Source organism: Ictidomys tridecemlineatus, chromosome 6 (assembly GCF_052094955.1).
Source record: "Ictidomys tridecemlineatus isolate mIctTri1 chromosome 6, mIctTri1.hap1, whole genome shotgun sequence".
Lineage (NCBI taxonomy): Eukaryota > Metazoa > Chordata > Mammalia > Rodentia > Sciuridae > Ictidomys > Ictidomys tridecemlineatus.
This window is the reverse complement of record NC_135482.1, coordinates 13,178,527-13,200,119: the sequence shown is the minus strand read 5'-3', so window position 1 is coordinate 13,200,119 and position 21,593 is coordinate 13,178,527. Positions and strand designations below refer to the sequence as shown.

General features: G+C 41.5%; 1 protein-coding gene and 1 non-coding gene across 5 annotated transcripts; both read left to right on the top strand.

Annotated features, from left to right (window-relative positions):
• The first annotated feature begins 1,436 nt into the window (after nucleotides 1–1,436).
• On the top strand, nucleotides 1,437–21,160 carry Fbxo7 (F-box protein 7). Of its 4 annotated transcripts, none has more exons than XM_078052865.1 (9): nucleotides 1,437–1,740; nucleotides 5,921–6,215; nucleotides 8,963–9,190; nucleotides 10,509–10,650; nucleotides 12,394–12,477; nucleotides 15,101–15,196; nucleotides 17,207–17,383; nucleotides 19,290–19,327; nucleotides 20,478–21,160. In XM_078052865.1, exons 1-9 carry the CDS (start codon nucleotides 1,619–1,621, stop codon nucleotides 20,859–20,861), a joined length of 1,566 nt encoding a protein of 521 aa, XP_077908991.1. In that variant the 5' UTR covers nucleotides 1,437–1,618; the 3' UTR covers nucleotides 20,862–21,160. The 4 variants fall into 4 exon arrangements, with proteins under 4 accessions (XP_077908991.1, XP_077908992.1, XP_077908993.1 ...); XM_078052866.1 differs by having other exon boundaries at nucleotides 1,438–1,740; nucleotides 6,125–6,215; XM_078052867.1 differs by lacking the exon at nucleotides 1,437–1,740 and adding an exon at nucleotides 1,792–1,956 and having other exon boundaries at nucleotides 6,073–6,215.
• On the top strand, nucleotides 5,031–5,134 carry LOC120888798 (small nucleolar RNA U13). Its single transcript, XR_005732483.2, has one exon. It is a non-coding gene; the product is annotated as a small nucleolar RNA U13 (small nucleolar RNA).
• Nucleotides 21,161–21,593: the final 433 nt, after the last annotated feature.

Genomic DNA, 21,593 nt, shown 5'->3' with positions numbered 1-21,593 from the left:
ATCTATGGACCATGATAATAAAGTCACCCCCTTACAAATCTCTATCAGCTTCTCATATAGTCTAGAATGCATCCTAAACCCTTTACATAGCCCAAGGCTTATTATTTGTTTATCCTTTTGGGGGTGGATGCATTCACTCTGTCATTCATTCTGGTCACACAGAGTCACTCTGGTCCTGCCACCTTTTATCAATTTCATATTTCTTGCTATTAAAGAATCCTCCTGCAGAGCATCCCTCCTCGATGTATCTCAACCCCAGGTCTGTTTATCTGTATCATTAATGGGACACTTTACACGACTGCAAGAGTTGATTCACTCAATTGTGAACTGCATGAGCAGGACTACAGCACTTGGTATGTGATCTGTCACAAGCAGGCAATCAAGACGTTTAAGGAGCGAAGGGCAGAACACGGACAAGTGCTGCCACCTATGGAAGAAACTTTAAAAATTTTTTTAGTTGTAATTGGATGCAATTTTTAAATTTTATTTATTTATGTTTATATATTGTTGTCCAACCCAGGGCCTCGAACGTGCTAGGCGAGCCCTCCCAGCCCCTATTGGAAGAAACTTTATTCAATTCTTATGAAGACTTGGACAATGGTTCTGAGAACACGGATGAAATTTGATAATCTCTCTCATCTAAGTTGACCCTCTAAGTGTAGCCAGACTCCAGGATGGCCCCCAGTGATCCCATCTATGGCTAATCATGCCTTTGGGTTGATCCTCTCACACTGAAGGGCTGATTTGGCTATGACAGAAGCAATGGTGACTTGAGGCTAGCCCATAAAAGACATTGTGGCTTTTGTCTTGGTTTCTCTCGTGGGTCACTTGCTCTGAGGGAAGCCAGCTGCCATGCTCTAGGGACACTCAAACAGCCATCTGGGGTGATGCATGTGGTGAAATCAGGTCTCCGGCCAACAGTCCTGTGAGCGAGGCATCTCAGAAGCTGATCCTGCGGCCCAAGTTCCAATTCTCAGATGACAGCAGCCCTGGCCTACATCTTCACCGTAATCGCACGAGACCTGGAGACAGCACTAGACAGCCACACCACCCCCAAATTCCTGAACTACAGAACCCGCGGGACAACAAACGTTTGCTGCTTCGAGCTAGCAAGATCTGGGAGGCGACTGTCAAGCAGCAACAGATGACTAACGCACGGTCCAACCAGAGCAGCGACCACGGTGTTTTACGTCCTGCAACAGGACACACCCGGAGCTGCACTCAACCTCACGCCTCTGAGAGCAGTGCCACGGGACACGGGGTAGGACCTGGTCCTCGGGGACTGGTGAGCGGTGCAGACCGCAGCATCCTTTCCGGCGCCAACGACCCTCCAGCCACACCGCAGCAGAAGCTTGCGCACGGCCCCTAGCTGCGACGGACTCTGCGCCTGCGCAGTGCGCTTCGCGGTCCAGACAGCGTCGTCGCGCGCCGAGCCATCGATCGCCGGGGCCCCGCGGCAGGCTGGCGGCGCGGGCTCCAGGGGGCGCCCTGCCTGGAGCGGCTGAGAGCGGACGTTCCAGAGACGCGGCCTGCGCCCGCTGCACCTGAGCACCCCCCAGTCAGCTGCGGCGGTCGCCGCCGCCCAAAGCCCCGCGGCCGAAGCGGGACCGCCACCGCCATGAAGCTGCGAGTGCGGCTTGAGAAGCGGACCCGGCCGCTGGACGTGCCCGAGGCGGAGCCGACGCTGGGGCAGCTGCGCGCGCACCTGAGCCAGGCCCTGCTGCCCACCTTGGGGTACAGGTAGGCGGGCGCCCGGCGGGAGTAGCGCGGGGCGGGTGTGGCCCGGCGACCCGCGGGCGCGGGACCGGGCGGTCACGTGGGGGCTGGCTCTCGGGGCGTCGCCGCCCGGGGGACCCGTGACTGTGACGCGCGAGGCCGGCGGGGCGCTGGGCCGCTGCGCGCCAGGCCGCTCGGGGACCATGGCCCAGCCTCCCGGGGGCGCCGGTCCCCTCCCGGGTGAGTAGCCGGCGGCGTCCGCGGAGCGGGACCGGGAGCGGGACCGCACGTCGTGCACGCGGCTGGCGGGACCCGAGGCTGGAAGCGAGCGCGCTCGCGCCACCCTCCCGTTAGCCCGAGTCCTCCCGAGCTGCTGGAGTAGTTGAGTGGGAAAGTTGGCAAAGTTCTGCGCCCACAGTGAACAGTCCGGTCCCCGTGGATGCCGCCCGGCGCTTGTCCCCCGCGGCAGGGCGACGGAGGTGTTAAGCCTGTTGAGTGCGCGGGTGCCGCTTCGGCGGGCTCGGACTCTCCCCTGCACTTTAGCCCGGGAAGGTGCAGGTGGGATTCAGCTCTGTGAGTTTTCCTGGGCGCGATGCACTTTTTTTTCCCCTCCTCCTAACATGGAGGTAAACGTTGGCCTTGACCCCGGAGAACTTGAAATTTGGGGCCGAGAGGTTGAGAGAGATCAAAATTGTCATGAACTTAATGGGGTTGAAGATGAAGCTGCTTTGTGTCCTGGGAGGATAGGTCTGGGAATAATAATCTGGGAGGACGATGTAAGGATGGCTCTCTTCAAATACAGAACTTGTGAATTTGAAATTTTATTGTGCCCAGAAAAAAAATATTCGCTGGGGCTTTTTAGGCGAATTTTTCAAAAGAAAACCTTTTGAAGAGTATAAAAACCTTTTACAAGAGTTGTACAGACTTGCACTTTAGTTGTAGGGAGTTTAGTAAAATGAGGCCACATTATGGATTTCTCATCCTTTTAATTTTTTTCAGATTAAAAAGATTAAAAAAAGACAAAAAGATGAGGTATTATCATAATTCCTTTGAAACATTATAGTAAATGATATGTTTATTGCTACTGCTTGAGGTCAAGCTTAAGTATATGTGCTGGCATCATTACCCCACCAAGCATTTTTGAAGATCTCTTGAAGGTGTGTGTGTGTGTGTGTGTGTGTACGTACATACATGTATATGTATAGATATACATGTTTTGTTATTTTTTAAATAGGCAGGATAGTCTTAAAAGGATGTGTAACCTAAAAGGATATGACTGCTTGCACAAGAACCCAAGTTAGTTTCTCTTTCAGGTTTGTTTTTGCAGTTGAGGCTGGTTACCTGCCAGGAATTTAAGTTTCAGTTTGTGAAACTAAATTTATTCTTTTGAAAGTATTCATTTGTTAATAATGTGTTCATTTGATAAAAATATGACATGATTATTTTAAAGTGTCTTTACTGAGCAAGTGGGCTCAGAATTACTATAAAATATTTTTTAAAAGCCTGGAGTTTCTAGAGTTTCATTTTTCTGCTAAAGTTAACCCCCTGCCTCAGTTTCAGAAAATAGAATCTTGGAAAACTACATATAACTTCAGCAGTAGTTCTTCCCTTTTTCTAGAGTGGGAAGGAAAGTTGACATTTTTATTAGGCAGACCATTTTCTACAAATAGGTATTTAAATGTACATTGTATTAGATACTGCTTGTAAAAAAAAAAACTCACCCTTTTGCAGTGACTAATGCAACACATTATTCATTTGAGGTGGTTTTTTTTTTTTTTGTTTGTCAAAGTTGGAATGGTGTTTCATGGGCAGCTTGCAGATTTTCAACTTTTTGTTTATTAAAGCATTTAGAAAAAGCAGAGCCACTTGTGTTTTAATGAACAGGAATAGTTTCTACTTTAGTAATTTCTCTATCAAGATGCTCTAATTGGTGAGAAGAAAATGTATATGAAAGAAAAAAATGAATTACTTTGGAGCAACTTTTCAACACATAGAATTTTAAGAAAAACATAGAACTTGATTTTCGGAGGAGTACATCTTCTGCTAACCTCTCCAAAAATTAATCAAAATATCATTGCTAATTGTAAATGTCTTGTAAAATGTTTTATAATGCTTTGGTAATTATGCCTCACCACTATGTGATAAAAAACAATGGTATTTTTCTCAGGTCTAACAGTTCATTATGCAGAATGGAGAGGTGTTCATTGCTTTGTGCTTGAAGTTCTTTTTTTTTTTTTTTTTTTTAATCAGGAAGCCCATCTCTTCCCTAGATGGGTTAAAAAATAAATTGGAATAAAGAACAGTAATTGAAATAAATGTCTGAGTAACTAGGTAGAAGAAAGTGAGAACAAGAGCCTGTTCTTCCCAGGGAAGTAGAACACCTTCCCCTAATGACAGCAGGAGTCTGTGCAGAGGAGCAGGCAATGTTCAGTCTTTCACTTAACATTTTACAAATATTTTACACAATTTTATTTTGACACACCCAGGAAAACTTCCCTCTTCTTTCTGCTCCCTCCTCATTTTTTTTTTAATTTTTTATTTTTTTTTTATTGGTTGTTCACAACATTACAAAGCTCTTGACATATCATATTTCATACATTAGATTGAAGTGGGTTATGAACTCCCAATTTTACCCCAAATGCAGATTGCAGAATCACGTCGGTTATACATCCACAATTTTACATAATGCCCAATTAGTAATTGTTGTATTCTGCTACCTTTCCTATCCCCTACTATCCCCCCTCCCCTCCCCTCCCTTCTTCTCTCTCTATACCCCATCTACTGCTTGAAGTTCTTAATCTTGTGTAATAGTGGTTTTTGGGTTTGTGCTGTATTCCATATGAAAAGACTTTTTTGCTGATTATCAGTAGGAAGGGTGAACCTTGTCTTTATTTAAAATATATATATATACATTTAGTTGTAGTTGGACAAAATACCTTTTTTTTAAAATTTATTTTTATGTGGTACTGAGGATTAAACCCAGTGCCTCACATGTGCTAGGCAAGTGCTCCACCATTGAGCCAGAACCCCAGCCCTGAACCTGTACTTTATATCAGTAGAAGGATGGATTTATAACCAGTTATTTACATACATTTATCTAACTTTTTGTGGTTATGAACATTTGGGGCATGGTTTGGTATTTTGGTATCAATGTAAGCATATTGTTCTGTAAGCACATTGAATAGGCAGCCATAATTTTATCATCATCCCAGTCTTCCAAACTCATATTTGGTGGTGTGTCCATTCCATAAATACTTTATTTGCCAAGAGCTGGACGTAAGTTTCAAACCAGATAAAGGAGATCCCTGATCTGGATCCTTTTTGGTTCATAAGCATGGTGATTGGGTGTTCATGCTGTTGTGTGAGATGTGCCTCCCTCTAAGCCTGTTATGAAGTTGGCCTGTTAACCAATCTGACATGGAAAAAAAAAAAAAAAAAAGATCCCTGATCTTCTGAAACTTAAGTTCTAGTGGTAGGTGTGGGGAAGACAGAAGATAGACAAGTAAAGGCCTTGTTTTTATACTGTGGTGTTGCAGTAAAAATAAAACTTGAGAATGAAATAGAGAGTGCTGTAGACTGTGTGGAAGGCTTTTCTGAAGTGACCTTTGAGCTGAGCCCTTAGTGATGAGAAGGAGTCAGTCATTTTAAGATCTGGAAAAGCTAACCAGAGTCCCAAAGGCTGCAGTGAGTTCATCTACTCTTCTGAGTGGCTGGGTGGAATCTCGTGACAGAGCCCAGTGAGAGAGAGAATGAATGGCACAGGTGTGGTTTGGGGGAGGGGTTGGGTTTTGGAAGCCATGATGAGGATTCCATTCAAGTTCAGGTCAGAAACATTGGAGGGTTTTAAGCAGAGGAAAGATGTGATCTCATTTATGTTTTAGAAAGAGTATTTCATTGAATTTATTTGTAGCCAATGGTAAGACACATTGCTTTATTTAACACTAAGGGGAAAATGCTGTGAATTAAACTAGTATGTCATTGCTTTTGAGAAGTATCCCAATTTAAAAAATGTCAAAATATAAAAAACTATGTATTTTAGAATTGTTGAAAACATGTTTTGATGATAGGGAAGTGGGCTTAAGTTTTAGCCATTAGAAATCTATTGCCTAGAGTCATGCCGTGTATCTTATATATATTCCAGATATATCATTTAGGGTGGTGGTAATAGGTAGCTCTTACTATCCTTATCCGTCTTTCTTGGCAGTTCTGATACCCGATTTGCAATTACATTGAACAACAAGGATGCCCTCACTGGAGATGAAGAGACCTTGGCTTCGTATGGGATTGTTTCTGGGGACTTGATATGTTTGATTCTTGAAGATGCCATGCCAGCACCTAATTTACCTTCATCCACAGATTCAGAGCATTCCTCACTCCAGAATAATGACCAACCCTCTTTGGCCGCCAGCTCCAGTCAGGCCAGCGTACCTGATGAACACCGGAATGATTCAGTCCAAGGACAGGCAGCCCAATCTGATGTCTGGAATGACGACAGTATGGTGAGTATAAAAGACAAAGAGAATAAAGTAGTTGATAAGTCGTTGACGCCTCAGCTAACTTCTGTGCTAGTGGGTGTAGTTGGCATCGGTCTGTTGCAAATCACGTTCTCATAGAACATTTTCTTTTTAACTTCTAATACCTGGACCAATGTTGGGCTGGCATTCTGAAGTACCTAGCTTTGCTCCAAGTATTTTACTCAAGTACTTACTCCTTCAGATCAATTATCCTTTGGTTTCTGTCACTGTCTCTAAGCTTAGGGTGCCCAGTTTTTCTTCTCTGTTCTATTCCAAGGATATGTAATGTTCTGAATTAGGAAAATCATCTGTGTCCAGATATTTGGATATCAATTTATTTTAGAAGAGTTATTTCTGCCTTATACAGGTAATCTGGGGGAATGAGTAAGGATATTTAGCTACGTACTTAAATTACATTTCTGAGTCTTTTTTTTTTTTTTTTTTGCTGATAGAGTCACTCAGAGATAACTTTAGTAGAAGGGCAATTCCCTTTAACTTCTGTGTACTTTTTAAAATAGTTCATTTTTATAGGATATGTGATAGTTACTACTTTGCCTTTGAAAATTTTTGACAAATTAATGTTGCCACAAGCTAGTAATTTCTTAAAATCACATTATTTTGTATTCTAAGGTTTGTATAGAGTAACTGTAAAATTGTAGCAAGAAAACTGAGCTTGATGCTTTAAGTCCTTGAAGCAGTATGATCTGCTAAGTAAATGTGGAAGGGAACATTAAAAAGGGAAGTAACACAGGTGAGTAAAACTTGAAACCAAAGGAGGTGAATTTTATAAATTAATATAAATTAATTCCTCAGTTCATTGCATTTGGTCATTCATCCAGTACCTGATCTTTAATGAGAAACGGGGATAATACGTATCAGAGTTGAATGCTGTTCTAATGCAGTTTGGTTACTGCTTTCTGTGTCTTGTAAATGATCTATGGCAAAATGGTCTGTGTAGAGTGGTGTCAGTGTTTTCTTCATGTCCACCCATGGGAAGGACATGATAAACACTCCTATCAGAATGGCTCAGAGGATGGCAGTTAGGAGTGAGGAATTAGGAGTCAGGTTGATAAGCCCATGGGGAATTCAGATCTCTCACATGTAGTTTTCAGCTTAGTGTAACCCTTTGTTAATTTTCCAAATATATTCTGTTTGAGTAGTAAGTGGCCCAAAGTTAGACATTATGTTAAAAATAAGCTCTTATTTTTCATAATTTAGCTTCATGTTAAGTGGTTTCTGTTTGCTCAAAAAAAAAAAAAAAAAAAAAGAAAGAAAAAAAATCCCAGACATGGTTTTGTGCATATGTTTTATGTAGACAGGGTTATCATTGGCCTCTGGGCTTCAGCAAGTGGATTTGGATCGTTCCACAGTAGGGATTAGATCCTCAGAGATTTTGGAATAATGGCTGTCACTCTGGCTCCTTATATTCCTCCAGTCTTTCACTCACACTGTGCCCTTTAATGCAAATGTAAACTGAAGAAGAAGAAATCTTATTTGCATTTAGAATTGAGCACAAGCCTAGGAAATGAGATTTCTGAACAGAATTTAATATGATAAATTGGTTTTATTGAAGTATGTATTGCATATAAGAGCCTTAGACGGTGAGTCTGGGGATGTGGGTTAGTTTCAAGTTTTTATTAGCTGGCTACCTTGATTGTGTTATATAATATTTCTGCATTATATCATCTATAAAAAGGCATTATCATCTGTCTTGCCTAATTTATAGGATCATTGTAAGGCACAAATGAGAAAACATTTTGAAATCAAAAACATGCAGTTGTGAGATGTCATCCTCTAACATGTGTTTGACAGGCATTTATTGAGTATATTACTATGTGTCAGGTACTGTGTTGGGGTTACATAATGGGTGACTTGTGGTCTGATCCTAGAAGAAAGTGAATGCAGGATGGGTGAGGGAGCAGGGGATGAAGGGCCTTCTTTGCTAAAGAGTTTAGGAATTTTGATTTAATTTGTAGACTTGCATTTCTCGGTGTGTCCTCTATGAAAAGCATGTTTTATGGGATTTTAAGTGTCACAGGAATATTGAGGAAGGACAGTGTGTCTTGATTAAATGTTACACATTGCTGTTATTTTTAGACTTCTCAGAGCTTTTATAATACTGATGTATTTTATGAATATGGTGAGTGAGGTTAGCTGACTATAGCTTGGAGCATTTTCCATACTTATTTGATTGTGCACTGACTTTTTTCCTAAGAATGTCAAGGGGCACCAACTAAGGCATGATTGAGGGAAATTCTGGTGCCTGTTTTGGGGAAATACTGGTGAGTTTTAAACTGGGACATAGGACATGATTGAATTTTTAATGGCCAAGAAACTGGCAGCAGTGGGTAGAATGTACTAGAAGACAGAAGGTGGAGGCAGGAGGAAGCTGCTGGAAGTCAGGAGACAAGAATGAGAGGATGTTCCAGTGGGGTGGGAGGGGCAGCTCGTGGAGCTGCTCACAGTGAGTGTACTGGTTTGGGTGGGTTAGTGAGGTGGAGGGAGGACTCAAGGATGACTTCTAGGGTGTCTTTGGCATGTCAGCCAGAATTATTGCAGTCACAGGACCTGGGGTGGAGGTTAGGTTCCAGGCTCACTTCTTCATGAGGGCTCCCTTAAAATGTCATCTGTTTCTAAACCCAGTGTTGTGCTTTGGCTTTGAGCCTAGGATGCACAGTGTACTGTATAAAGATAAGTATTTTGAATGAATTCTTTTTCCTTATCCTCTTCAGTCAGGGCCTAGTCAAGCCTTTGAAGCTGAGTCAACCCAAGATGTCGTGGATATGGAGGAGGGCTCAGGCTTCTGTCCCTCAGAACCCATGCTCTGCAGCGAAGCCACGGAAGGGCAGGTGCCACATTCCTTAGAGACCTTGTACCAGTCAGCCAGTTGTTCTAATGCCAGCGATGCCTTGATAGTGTTGGTCCATCTCCTCATGTTGGAGTCAGGGTACATACCTCAGGTAGGTGCCACTAGCAGCACCCACACACCTCTGCGTCAGTAAACGTCACCAGGGCGTTGTAGTGTTCAGGCTTCTTTATTTAATGGGGTTGGATATTGAACATAATTGTCGAACACAGTGATAGGCATTCAGTAAATGTGCCCCTCCCTCTTTTCCTTCCTATTTTTTTTTGATTCTTCATTTCCTTTTTCAGTATTTAATATTGCAGAGGTAATGGTAACTATAGTTTAAAAGATACAAAACATTTTGTATGATAATATGTAGATTAAGTGGGGCACTGAGTGCGGGTTGGGTGTGCCTAGACAGCTGGTTATTTTTTATGTTAATGGCTTTATGAAATGCCAGTAATTTAATATGACTGAGTTAGGAAGAGAGACATTGTTCTTATGTTGTAGTTCTTATCTATATTCTCTCATCCATTTGTTAACCGATAAGCATCTACTGAAGTCAGGTGCAGGCTTTGTCCCTGCTCTCTGATTGCTCATACAAGTGGGTGATCCCTATTTGCAAGTTGCTCAGAGTCTGCAAGTGGCAGAGATAAGCAAGCATATAAACTATAATATGGTCTGGGTTAAGTTTTAGAGAGACATGATATCTATGGGATGCCAGGGATCACAGAAGAAAACATTTTAAAGTAGAGCTTCTCAAACTTTAATGTGCTAAAGAATGTCTAGGATCCCATTAGAACACATATTCTGACTCAGTAAATCAAGGGTGGAGTTTGAGCTTGCATACTCCTGCACATGCCCAGGCTGCTGGCCTGTGGGCCATGTGGTGGGTTTCAAGGTGTGGTCATTCACAGACCCTTCACACACATGGTGTGCTGTGTACGGGGCCAGGAATTAGGAAATCAAAATATTGAACACCCCTGTGCTCAAGTCCATAAATAGATGAGAGAGATAAATAAAAGGAATTATAATGTAAATAACAAATAAATTGAGAACATAATAAAACTATATAAAAATACAAACAGAAAGTGAGGGAATGACAGGTGTTTTGAAAAGGGCTTTACAAAGAAAGCGATATTTGAAGTTGGGATCTTGAATAATGCCTGCTTTGCTGAAGGGAGAAGTGTCTGAAGAAATTAATCCTTATTTCTATGATGTTATTTTACCTATTCAAACAAAAATTTTAATAGAAAGATGTTACAATATTCTGTTCTTCATTAATGGTAGGATTACTGATGGGGGGCACATTTTATTAAGGGAGCTGTAAGGAAGGCTCATTTTTAAACAAGTTAGGGGTCTTTTGGATCTTTAATTTTTTTGAAAGTAATGCTTTTCTTCATTGTTCATTTTCCTTTTATTTCATTCCTCAGGGGACTGAAGCCAAAGCTGTGTCCATGCCAGAGAAGTGGAAGTCGAGCGGTGTGTACAGGCTGCAGTACACACACCCTCTCTGCGAGGGTGGCTCTGCGGCACTCACCTGCGTGCCTTTGGGAAACCTGGTCATCGTCAATGGTACCTGGACGGCACAGTCATGGTTGCTGGTTCATGAATTAAGTACAGGGCTTAGGAACTTAGTGTGTTTCTCTTCTGAGGCACTTCAGTGATTGGTGATCATGATGTAATTGAATCTCTCAGCTTTCTTTAGTTCCTAGACCAACAACAACATGTGTCTGAGAGATTATAGAACCTGAGATTGATGTGTAGGCCAGCAGCCTTCAGTCTCGGGGCAGCCATGCTCTTTTGATACCTTCACCTTTGCTTTGGGAGCAGCTGTGATAACAGGAGTAAGATGAGTCATATGAATTCTTTCAAGAATATTTTTCTTTTTTTATGCTTGTCGCATATGGCTTTACTTCATATTTTTAATGAAAGTTTTGAACTAGGATGGTGAGATTGGGCTGAGGCCCCTCTTCACGCAGTTTGGCATCTGTGTGACCAGCAATGCATAGAAACACTGCTAAGGGTTCTGAGACCTTAGTGTGTATGTTTTTCCTTCCCTTTCCCCCATGAAAGTTATTCTGAACGAACAATTTTAAAAAAAATTCTCCTCTCTCATTGAGAAATCTCACTGAGAGACAGTACATTCCTTCTTGTATTTCATTTTAGCTTGCATGCCACACGGGTCCATACCGGCTTCCACGGGATTGTCTCATTATCACACAATCGGGGGGTTCATTTGAGTGACCAGGATATTTTACTTTTATTCTTTTTTCTTTTTGAGGTTTGTCCTTTTAGCTGGTTAAGATGGCATGTAAGATTGGAATGACAGCATTTTTATTTGTTTCCTATGTTTGAAAAAATGTAGGCAATAGGATGACCATTAGCATTTTGTCAACAATTCTTCACAGTTGGCTTCACAGTTGGCCTGTGGAGCTTTTGGTTTGACATTCTTACTCGCAGAGCGTCAGTAGCTTCTGCCTTTATCTAAATGTTGTGCTGTGCACATCACAGTTAAAGTTACCAAGTAGTTAATGTGAAGTTGTAATTTTTGCCTTAATTTCTTAAGAAAGCACTTAATGATATGCATATAATAACCTCTGATTTCTTAATTTATGATTAATTTCTTATTCCAATGTTTTGTGCCTTTACTGTTCTTGGCAATTGGCTACTTGAAGGCTTGTGTGGCTATTCCAGGCTTGGTACTTTGAAAAGGAACAGTGTCCTTAAGTCTCTCCTCACCCGGGGCAGCCTGCTTGGTGCACGTGTGCGTGAACACATCACTGGCTCTTTCATGATGTAGATGAAGTGCGCCTTTGTATGCACGATTAAAATTGAACCCTGGGGTGATGTCAAGAATATTGGTCCTTTGGGCCTAGAGTGTGATGATGCTGTGAAAACTAGCAGGATTCTTTTAATGAACAAGGATAGAACTATTGCCAAGGATTAAATTTAAAAAAAAGAAGAATGTTGTTTTTAGTGACTGCATTAGAAATAATGGTTTTATTGTGTTTGGCTTTCTCCTATTGACCTTGTTGCATATCTCTCAATTACTAATGAGCGGCTGTTGGTGATTCTTAGTGGGCTGTATATAAAGATGCTTACTGTAGTTTAAGAGGTGGTGTATGAGGGTGAATTCACTTCATGCAGATTTACACTTTTGACCTTGCAGTGGGAGAAAGAAATAGGTGTAGAGCAGTTTGTTTTATATAATGTGTCCTTAGTGCTTGTGGGCAAGGAAATGCAGGCCTGTCCTAAAAAAGGAAGGCGATTGATAAAGTGACATTTAAAAATCATATTTCTTTTGCTTATTTATAGCTACACTAAAAGTCAACAGTGAGATTCGAAGTGTGAAAAGATTGCAGCTGCTGCCAGAGTCCTTTATTTGCACAGAGGAGCCAGGTGATGTAACTGTGACTTGACATGGGTAAAGCTTTGAGAAGTTCACTTTAGAAAAACCTAGAAAGATAATGTTCAAAATAAGCTAATCCCACAAAGCCAAAGGCTGAATGTTTTCTCTAATATGTGGATGCTAATTCACAATAAGGCGGGGGGTGGGGGGGTGGCACTAGGGAAATATAGTATTACCTTAGATTAGGTAGAAGGAAGTGATGGGAGGGGAGGGGAGGGGATGTGGGGATAGGAAAGACAGTAGAATGAAACAGACATTATTACTGTATGTATATATGTGACTGCATGGCAAATATGATTCTGCAACATGTACACTCAGAAAAATGAGCAATTGTATCCTATCTATGTATGATATATCAAGTGCATAAATGCATTCTGTTGTCATGTATAACTAATTAAAACAAATAAAAAAAATTTAAAATAAAAAGACTGAAACTTTTAAATGAGATTAAGATGACAGGAGATTGTTCATAATGTCTTTGGTTGAACATAGAACTTGGGCATTAGCTGAATTAAACATCTAATGTGAGATTAGACCAGTATTAACCTTGTTTTTTTTTTTTTTTTCCTTTTTATTAACTCCCCTGAGGAGTGTTTGTAAATTTTTTTTCTCTTTTTCCTTAATTACTGTCCTCCATTAAGCTTTAATACCACAAATATACCATGTATTTATATACTATGAGCCTTTGGGGGTCACAAACCCTTATAGAGCTAGGGTATTGTCTGCTCTCCAGAACCAGGTTTAGTTCCTTGGGGGCGATCTTGGATTAGATGCATGAACTAGACTGATGAATCTATAAAGGTGCCTTTCTATTAGAATCATAAAAACTTGAAATTCCTTGGCTGTATCACTATATTCATCTCTACCAGGGAGGACTTTGGTATGGAAGAAGTACCCTACATTCTACAGAAATTTTTTTATGACAATTTGATAGGTCAGTAAACAGGTCTAGAGGAGATGAAGTTGCTTCACAGGTATAGACCTAATAAATAGGGGGATTTAGAATTTTTTTTTCTAAATTGGAATAGATACATCTGGCTGCTATCCTTTTAAAAACAGCTTCTGTAGAGAATCTAACTCAGATTCTTCTTAATCTTATTTCCCTTATGGAAAAAGGAAATGGAGTCAGAAAGTTAATACCTTTATATAAGTTTATGGACTATTTCAATTAAGTATGTAAATTTTTTTTTTAGTTGTAAGATGGGCATAATGCCTTTATTTTTATTTGTTTTATTTTTATATGGTGCTGAGGATCGAACCCAGAGCCTCACCCATACTAGGCCTGTGTTCTACCACTGAGCCACAACCCCAGCCCCTAATTAAGTATTTTTAATAAGGTGTTTTTATGTTGGGTAGAGATTTGCTGTTTGGCAAGTCATTTTTAATGAATTTTACTGTGGATTATAGTGTAGACCCTAGTAACTTTCCATAAATACTGTTATTGGACCTTTTAAGTCCCTAATTATTTATAAGATAGGTTGCTAAAGGAAAACACTGAAAGAAAATCAGTTTCACACTTGAGGAAAGGCCTTGAAACAAGCTTATTTTTAAAATGAGGTCTGGACATTAGATTTCAGACTTGATTGCAGGTTCACATGGCAAAGATTTAGAGTTTAACTGCATCTATTTCCTTGTGCTTGTGAATCAATTGATAAACAGCGTGTTGCTATAGATAGTGAAGTACATAGACATGGGTGGGAAGGGAGCAGGCAGGTGCTGTTGGTGTACTGTGCACTGTGTGTGGAGCTTTCCATTTTAACAACTCTTCCCAGGTAGTGGTGGTCTCTTCCTTAAACAGGTGAGAGTTTGATAGGTAGGTAATTTGTTCCAAGTTGTACACTTGGTAAATGGCAGAAGTAGAGTGGGAACCTCGGGGCAGTTTGGTGTGCTTCCACACCTTACTGTACTTGTGGATCCCCTGGGATCTTATTGAAATGCGGGTTCTGATTGGGCAGGGCTGACATTGCCTGGGTGATGCCAGTTCTGTCGGTCCATGGGGTAAGTTCTGTGGAGCTAGACACCCTTAGGTTTGTACTCTCCCTGCTCTGCCACTCACTGTGGGCCTGTGGACATGCTCATTGTACTTTGTTCTATTTTTAAAATGGGAATAATAGTATCTGTCTTTTTCTTAGGGGAGAATTGCTGATGCAAGAAAGGCTCAAAAAAATGCTTGGCACTGCTGATACCTATTCATCATGGGATAAATACTGTTATTTTACTAAGCTCTGAGCTCCATCAGAGCAATTCCCTGCTGTGTGTCCAGGGTCCAGAACGGATTGGAGGACAGTCTGGAAATCCCTGCTTTATGTGTGAATCTCACACAGCAGTTTTCTCTGTGGTCATAGCCTAGGAGCTAGTGGGCTGGGCACAGCTCTGGTGATTTGATTTGGGAATTTTAGCTTTACCTCTACCATCTATTTTAATCAGTCATGCACTCATCAGTCATGCCTCTGTCTCAATTAGGGACTTTGGTTGCTGTTTATCTGTAGGAATTACTTATGAATATTGTTTACCACCTTGATTTGGTAGATACAGAAGACAGACGGCATTTCAAGTTTTTCCACTTGAAAACACTTTTTGTGTTTTGATTTTTATTTTCTAAAAATCTTTTAGGGGAAAATGCAGCCAAAGTGTACAAAGACCTTCAGAAGCTGTCCCGCCTCTTCAAAGACCAGCTGGTGTACCCTCTTCTGGCTGTCACCAGGCAAGGTGAGGAGCGGTGAGGAGTCGCCCCAGTTTAAGGCTGGGAACAGCAGTCAGGGGACGTGGTATGCTTGGTGACTCTGATGATTCCCTTCTCTCTTTTCTCCTACTGAAAGTTTCTCTTAAGACTGGGCTTCAGTTTACTTCTTCAGTGGTATCACATCCTTTGTGTGTATTTTTGTAGCATTTTGTCTGTTTTCTTATTGTAGCTTTTTACAGTGTGTCGTAATTGTCTGTGTGATTTCTCTCCTTGTAAGGTTGTGAATGGAAAGTAGGGATAAGTCTTACTCACTTTGACATTCCATAGTTTAGCACAGATCCCCAAAAGTGTTCAGGAAACACACAAATAACATTAATAAATAGCTTGTACATTGGGCCTAAGTTTTTTGTTTTTGTTTCTTAAGCCAACATTGACTGGGGACTCTGTCCAGCACTTTGTCAGATGTTTACAAGCTGGTGGATATTTAGTGCTAGTAACATTAGATTTTATTACACTTGCTTTATGGATGACAGTATCGTGATTCTGTGAGATTTATAGTTCAGTCAAAAGCCTTGTTATTCGTTTTCTCTTATTTGTGTTGCAGTAAAAAATATTTTAAAACTCTTACTTAAAGCGAGCATTTTTGTCAGTCGTGTGCATGTGGTGTGTGGTTTGCTTTCTCTCGAGGCGTGGTCTTTAGCCAGGACATGCTCTCCCTGGGGCAGTGGGAACAGCGAGCAGTGGCCCAACCCTGTGTGGGATCTTAAAGCTTTGGCCCAGAAATGAAGGGTCACTTCCGTTCACATATCACTGGACAGAGTAAGTCAAAAGGGGCCAAACCTGATAGTAGGGGCCCAAGGAAGTCTAATCACGGGTGGGAAGTTGTTGAGAACCAGCATATGATTTACCACAGTCCTTCAGCTGATAAAGAGTTTCGAACTTGCACAGATAAGCTTTATGTTCTATTTATATGTTGAGAAATAAATATTTTTGATTTCAAGCTGCATGGTGCCCTGGCTATTATTTTCTTCTTTAGTTGGTGATGAGAGAAGGGGAGTGCCTTGAATTTGAAAACTCTTGTTTGTTGGGTTTTTTTGTTTTCTTTGCTAGTGCAGACTAGCATTGTAAATATTGCAGAGGAGCTAGTATAGGTTGAACATCCCCAGGTCTGAAAGTTGAAATCTGAAATACTCAAAAATTGGAAACAAGACCTTCAAAAGGTTTTGGATTTTGGATTTTTGGAATAGGGATGCTTGATTGGTGAAGTTTGTGCAAATATTCTAGGATCCAAAAAAACTGAATTCTAAAACACTTCCAGTCCCAAGCATTTCAAATGAAAGATACTTGATTTGTAATTAAAAAAATCTTTTGACATTGGTACATATTCTTTGTTTTCCTTTCTTGGCTTTGCTTCTGAATTTCTCTATCTTCCTTTTTCTTTAGCCTGCTAAATGTCAGATAATAGTTATTTCTAACTCTTGAGTGCTTGTGATATACCAAATGTTTTCTATACATGGTGCTATTTATGCATTTAATTTTCACAACATGGTAAGGTAGGTGCTAGGTAATACTACCAACCCACTGTGCAGGAAATTGAGTTAGTTTCACTTGTCCTGAGGCAGAGAACTGGTAAAAGGCAGGGGTGGCGGGGGTGGCTGGGGTGGAACATTTCTGAAAAGCCCGTGGGTTGTCCATTCACTGCAGCTGAGTAGAGGGATTTTATTGCAGTGAATATTGCTGGAGGCGGAATAAGCCAGTGGCAAGTATTTAGCAGTTGACCCTGTCATTTATTTAATCTGTATTAAAAAGCATATGTCTTTCTGCAAAATGTAAAGGGAGTGAGGGGCCTAGAGTTGTGTGAGTTCGTGGTAATAGAGTCAGGTGGGGTTAAAGATGTGTGTGGAGGATGCGTACCAGGATAATCGAGACTATCTAGTCTGTCACTGCTTTAGAAAGGAACGGGTGGCAGCTTTTGTGTGGGGAAAACCTGGATGCCCTTGACTCAGTGTACCTGCTGCTTCTCTCTTCTCTTTTAGCCCTGAACCTTCCAGACGTGTTCGGGTTGGTGGTCCTCCCATTGGAACTGAAGCTGCGGATCTTCCGACTCCTGGATGTTCGCTCTGTGTTGTGTCTGTCTGCAGTCTGTCGGGACCTCTTTATTGCTTCAAGTGACCCACTGCTGTGGAGGTGTCTGTACCTGCGAGACTTTCGAGGTGATTTCCGTGTGGCCCTGTTAGCTTAGGAAGGGGGTCTTTCTCTCTCTGGCTGTCAGGGCCAAGGGTACTTGGCTTTGCCAGATGATTTTTTTTTTGAGTTGCGAATGATAAGGAACACCCTTAGCATAAAGAAATCCTAAGTCTTTGCCTGTGTTCCAGAAACTCTGTCCACTCATTTTTGTGTTCTTGGCAACACAAATAACACCTTAGACTCAGTGTATTATTTGAGGATAGAGAAGTGAAAGTAAGACAGGTTTGTTCTCCGACTTTTCTCTAAAGCCCCCCTCAGCGTCTTGGAAATGAGCTGCGCTTCTTCCCAGTCAGTGGTTGAGGCCTGTTTGTAGTTAGGGAGCTGCTCACCATTGACACGCTAGGGCAGTGCCAGGTCCATGTGGTCACACTGAGGTGACCTGGTGATCATTTTGGTGGTGGCTGTGACATTAGAATCTGTTTACCAGGTCAAGGCCGAAAGCCTGCTCGTGGCACTTCTTTCTGCTGCCTCTCAGTGTGTTACTGCATGTTGGTATCTTTCAAACTGTTTGCCCTCGAGGGAGTCATGTTGTCAACTTAATGTCATTTACAGAAACACACGCACCAAAACAAAGCAAAGCCACAATGGAAAAATCTGTATTTTTTATAAACAGTATCTGTTTATAATAGAAATAGACTCCTATTTAGTTATGTTTTTGTAAGTGTACTCTCTGTTGCAGTGCAAAATATATCTTTAGTTCATATAATAAAAATGGATGATAAGATTTAGCATGTCATCTCAGCAACTAAACATCTGGGGCTAGAAGCCTTTTTTTAAAAGCAGGATACCATGTGTAGTCATTTGGACTATTAAAAGTTTTGGTCTTTTTCTTTTAAAACTTCAAAATGTGGGCAGTGTGCGTGCCCTGGTTTGTTCCTTTTCCTTCTCCCTGTCACCTACTCTTTTCCTTCTCCCTGTTACCTACTCTCCTGAATCTAAAGTCTAAAATGCTATTTTGTCATAATTGTCAGCAAATATCATTTTTAAAAGTTTTTAAAAATATTTTAATAAAAAAAAGACAAAGTGATGAGCACATCTGGAGTGGATAAGGATCGCAGGTTGTGACATGCAACAAAGGACAGACGTCCTTCCACGCGTGTTGCAGTCTGGGTTTCCAGGGGGATCCAGCTCTCATTTCCAGATTGTACTCACAGGCTCCTCCTCCAGCTTCATGTCCCTGTGGACAAGTGTTGCAGAGTTGAAGCCTTGACTCTGACTTCTGTGGTTGCAATAATTGGTAGAGAAGACATCGCCATCTTTAACCCAGACTCTTCCGTAGTCCTAAAGTTGGTTGGTATCTTCTGTCCTCATGTCACATATATTTATATATATAAGAATGAGAAAAATTCTTTAGAATGAAGGACTATTATTATAAGCACACAAAAAAGACCTTAATTGTGCTCATACTTTTGGTAGTTGAAATCATTCTTTGTGGTTGGGAGGAAATAATCTAACCCAAATATGGAAGAAAGCCTAAATCAGTTTGCCCTGCAGCAAAGAATGAGGATTATGATAGGAACCTTGTTTGGTGCAACACGGGGAGCAACTGGCACACCTGGATGAGGCTGGTGAGGACAGTGTGCATGTGACCGGTTGAAGGGTGGGGCGGCCACATGACCCTCCAGAGTCCTTGGGATCACAGTGGGAATTACCACAGTGCACTGGGCAGTGACAGCCCCCCCCTCCCCCCCCAGTGCTATTGAGAAAGGGTTTGAATTAGTTTCAGGAAAGGAATGATGTGTTATGTAAATGTCCTACGTTCCTCTTTATGCTAAATGGGTAAGTTTCAGTTTCTTTAGGACAAAAACAAATGATGTTTAATGTCAGATGAATGAAATGTTTTAATTCCTCATTTTTTGTTTTACTTTCTAGATAGTACTGTCAGAGCTCGGGACACAGATTGGAAAGAAGTAGGTATTTTTAAATATCAAGGCCAGTGTGCTTGACCCAGAAGTAACCACTAACTAATGCATCAAGAGTATATTTTCACTTTTATTATGATGTAATGAAACCTAGCTTCAAAAATGAAAACGTTTTCAACTTTTACTTTAGATGTAGTTCTTGTGTTCCTGTAATATTACAGAAAAGAAATTTTTTTTTATTAAAAAAAATTTTATTTTTTAGGTGTTGATGGACACAACACAATGCCTTTATTTTTTTTTTATGTGGTGCTGAGGATCGAACCTGGGTCCCGCCCGTGCTAGGGGAGCACTCTACCACTGAGCCACAATCCCAGCCCCCAGAAAAGAAATCTTAACAAAAAGCCTAAGATTGCTTTCATCTTTACATAAAACATTCTTGCTTTGTTGCAAAAAAAAAATTTTGAGTTGTTGTCCTGGCATAATCTTAACCATTCAGCTAGTTAGCATAGTGTATTGTGCAAAGAACAAACGTTGTTGATATTATTTTATTTGCGTGTGATTACTATAAAATACTTTGATAAGACTGAGAAAAATTCTTTAGAATGAAGAACTATTATTATTATTCTCTATTCACCACTCATCGGTGGTGAATAGAGAAGAATAAAATTCAATGAAAGTTCTCAAATATGTACAAAACACAGTACTATTATTTAGGATATGTTCCATACTCGAAAATAGGCACTTATTTTGTATTTTAAGTGGAGGTCCATTGGGGACGTAATTTAGGTGAAAAAAATGAATTAAGTGCTGCCCCTCATCCTTCCAATACCTGACTTTATGTTTTGTGGCATGACATTTAAAACACATATTTAAATTTCCCATTTTCACAAAAAGCTAACCTACACTTGCGTATCAGCTGGGAGCTCTGAAAAGAGTGCCACTCACTTGCCCTCTTTGGATGTACTGTGACCTCAGATTAACCCAGTGGCTCAGTTGCAGTGGTGTTCAAGAGCAGAACTCACTTGGCGCTGCGCTGTGCGGGGCTGCTGCCCTGTCTGCTGCCCCGGCTCTCCTGCGCACTGCTGTCTGCCTGGATGGTGTGGGAAGGAGGGTGGGGACGCGTGGACGCGTGACTGCTGGGGAAACATCTAAACCACTTACCATATCTTGTTCTTTTTTTTTTTTTTTTTTCCTGTAGTTATACAGGAAGAGGCACAAACAAAGAAAAGAAGCTCAGAGAGGGCGGCACGTGATGTTCCTGCCGTCCTCGCCCTACCCCATCCCATTCTATCCCAGTCCCTTGCACCCCTTCCATCCCAGCTCGCTGCTTCCTCCAGGAATCATCGGTGGTGAATACGACGAAAGACCAACACTTCCCTATGTCGGGGACCCTATCAATTCACTCATCCCGGGGCCCGGGGAGACACCTGGCCAGTTCCCTCCACTCAGACCACGTTTTGATCCAATTGGCCCACTTCCGGGACCAAACCCTATCTTGCCAGGGCGAGGGGGGCCCAATGACAGATTTCCCTTCAGGCCCAGTAGAGGTCGGTCACCTGACAGCCGGCTGTCATTCATGTGATGGTTTGCAATCTCACTCTGAAGCTCGACTGGTTTTGTTTATGTGTTTTAAAGCTGCAGATGCTGTCTCCCTGGGGTGCCGATCTCTAGTGCTGATTCTGAACATGTGGTGAGAGTTGCACTCCCAGAGCTTTCTGTGGGTATTGACAGCTTCAGGGGTGGTGTGGCCCCAAGGCTGCTCTGTGGAAAGGTTGGCCACAGGAATAGTTGGCTACTGATTTCCCTGCTCTGGATTCCTCTCTAGAATGGAGTTGTTATACTGATAATGTTGTGTAACAGATTAAAAAACCATCTAAGTTACATGACTATCTTGACTTCTTTTACAGAAAGATATAGAATAAACATTTAGAACAAGTGCACAGTGTTACTTGGATATTTTGAAAGTATCAAAGAACCTACTGAGTTAAGCAGATTATTATGGCAGGGAGTTTATATGTTTCTTTTCTTTTTCTTTTTTTAAAGTGGTCTTCCTTAAGTGAAAACTGAATTTATAAAATCAATAAAAGCAAAACTAGTTCTGTTAAATTTGGGCTGGGTGCGCGCTTTCCCTTTCTCTGTAGCTCTTTCAGGTTATGGTGGAACTTCTGGGCGCTGAAGCAGCCCTGGCTGAACACTGCTGGCTTCTGGGGATTCTTGGTGCTGGAGCGAGGTTGTGGAGACTTCTCGCCCCTCGTGTTTTGAACACAGTAGCTTTATTTATCATCTAAGTAGATGACTTCTTTTTACCACAGTT

Bases quoted from the DNA above. Each gene is read 5' to 3' on its own strand.
- Fbxo7 (XM_078052865.1), top strand. From the start codon at position 1,619: ATGAAGCTGCGAGTGCGGCTTGAGAAGCGGACCCGGCCGCTGGACGTG. The intron at 1,741-5,920 runs GTAGGCGGGCGC...CTTTCTTGGCAG, and splicing joins CTGCCCACCTTGGGGTACAG to TTCTGATACCCGATTTGCAA. The intron at 19,328-20,477 runs GTAGGTATTTTT...TTTTTCCTGTAG, and splicing joins GGGACACAGATTGGAAAGAA to TTATACAGGAAGAGGCACAA.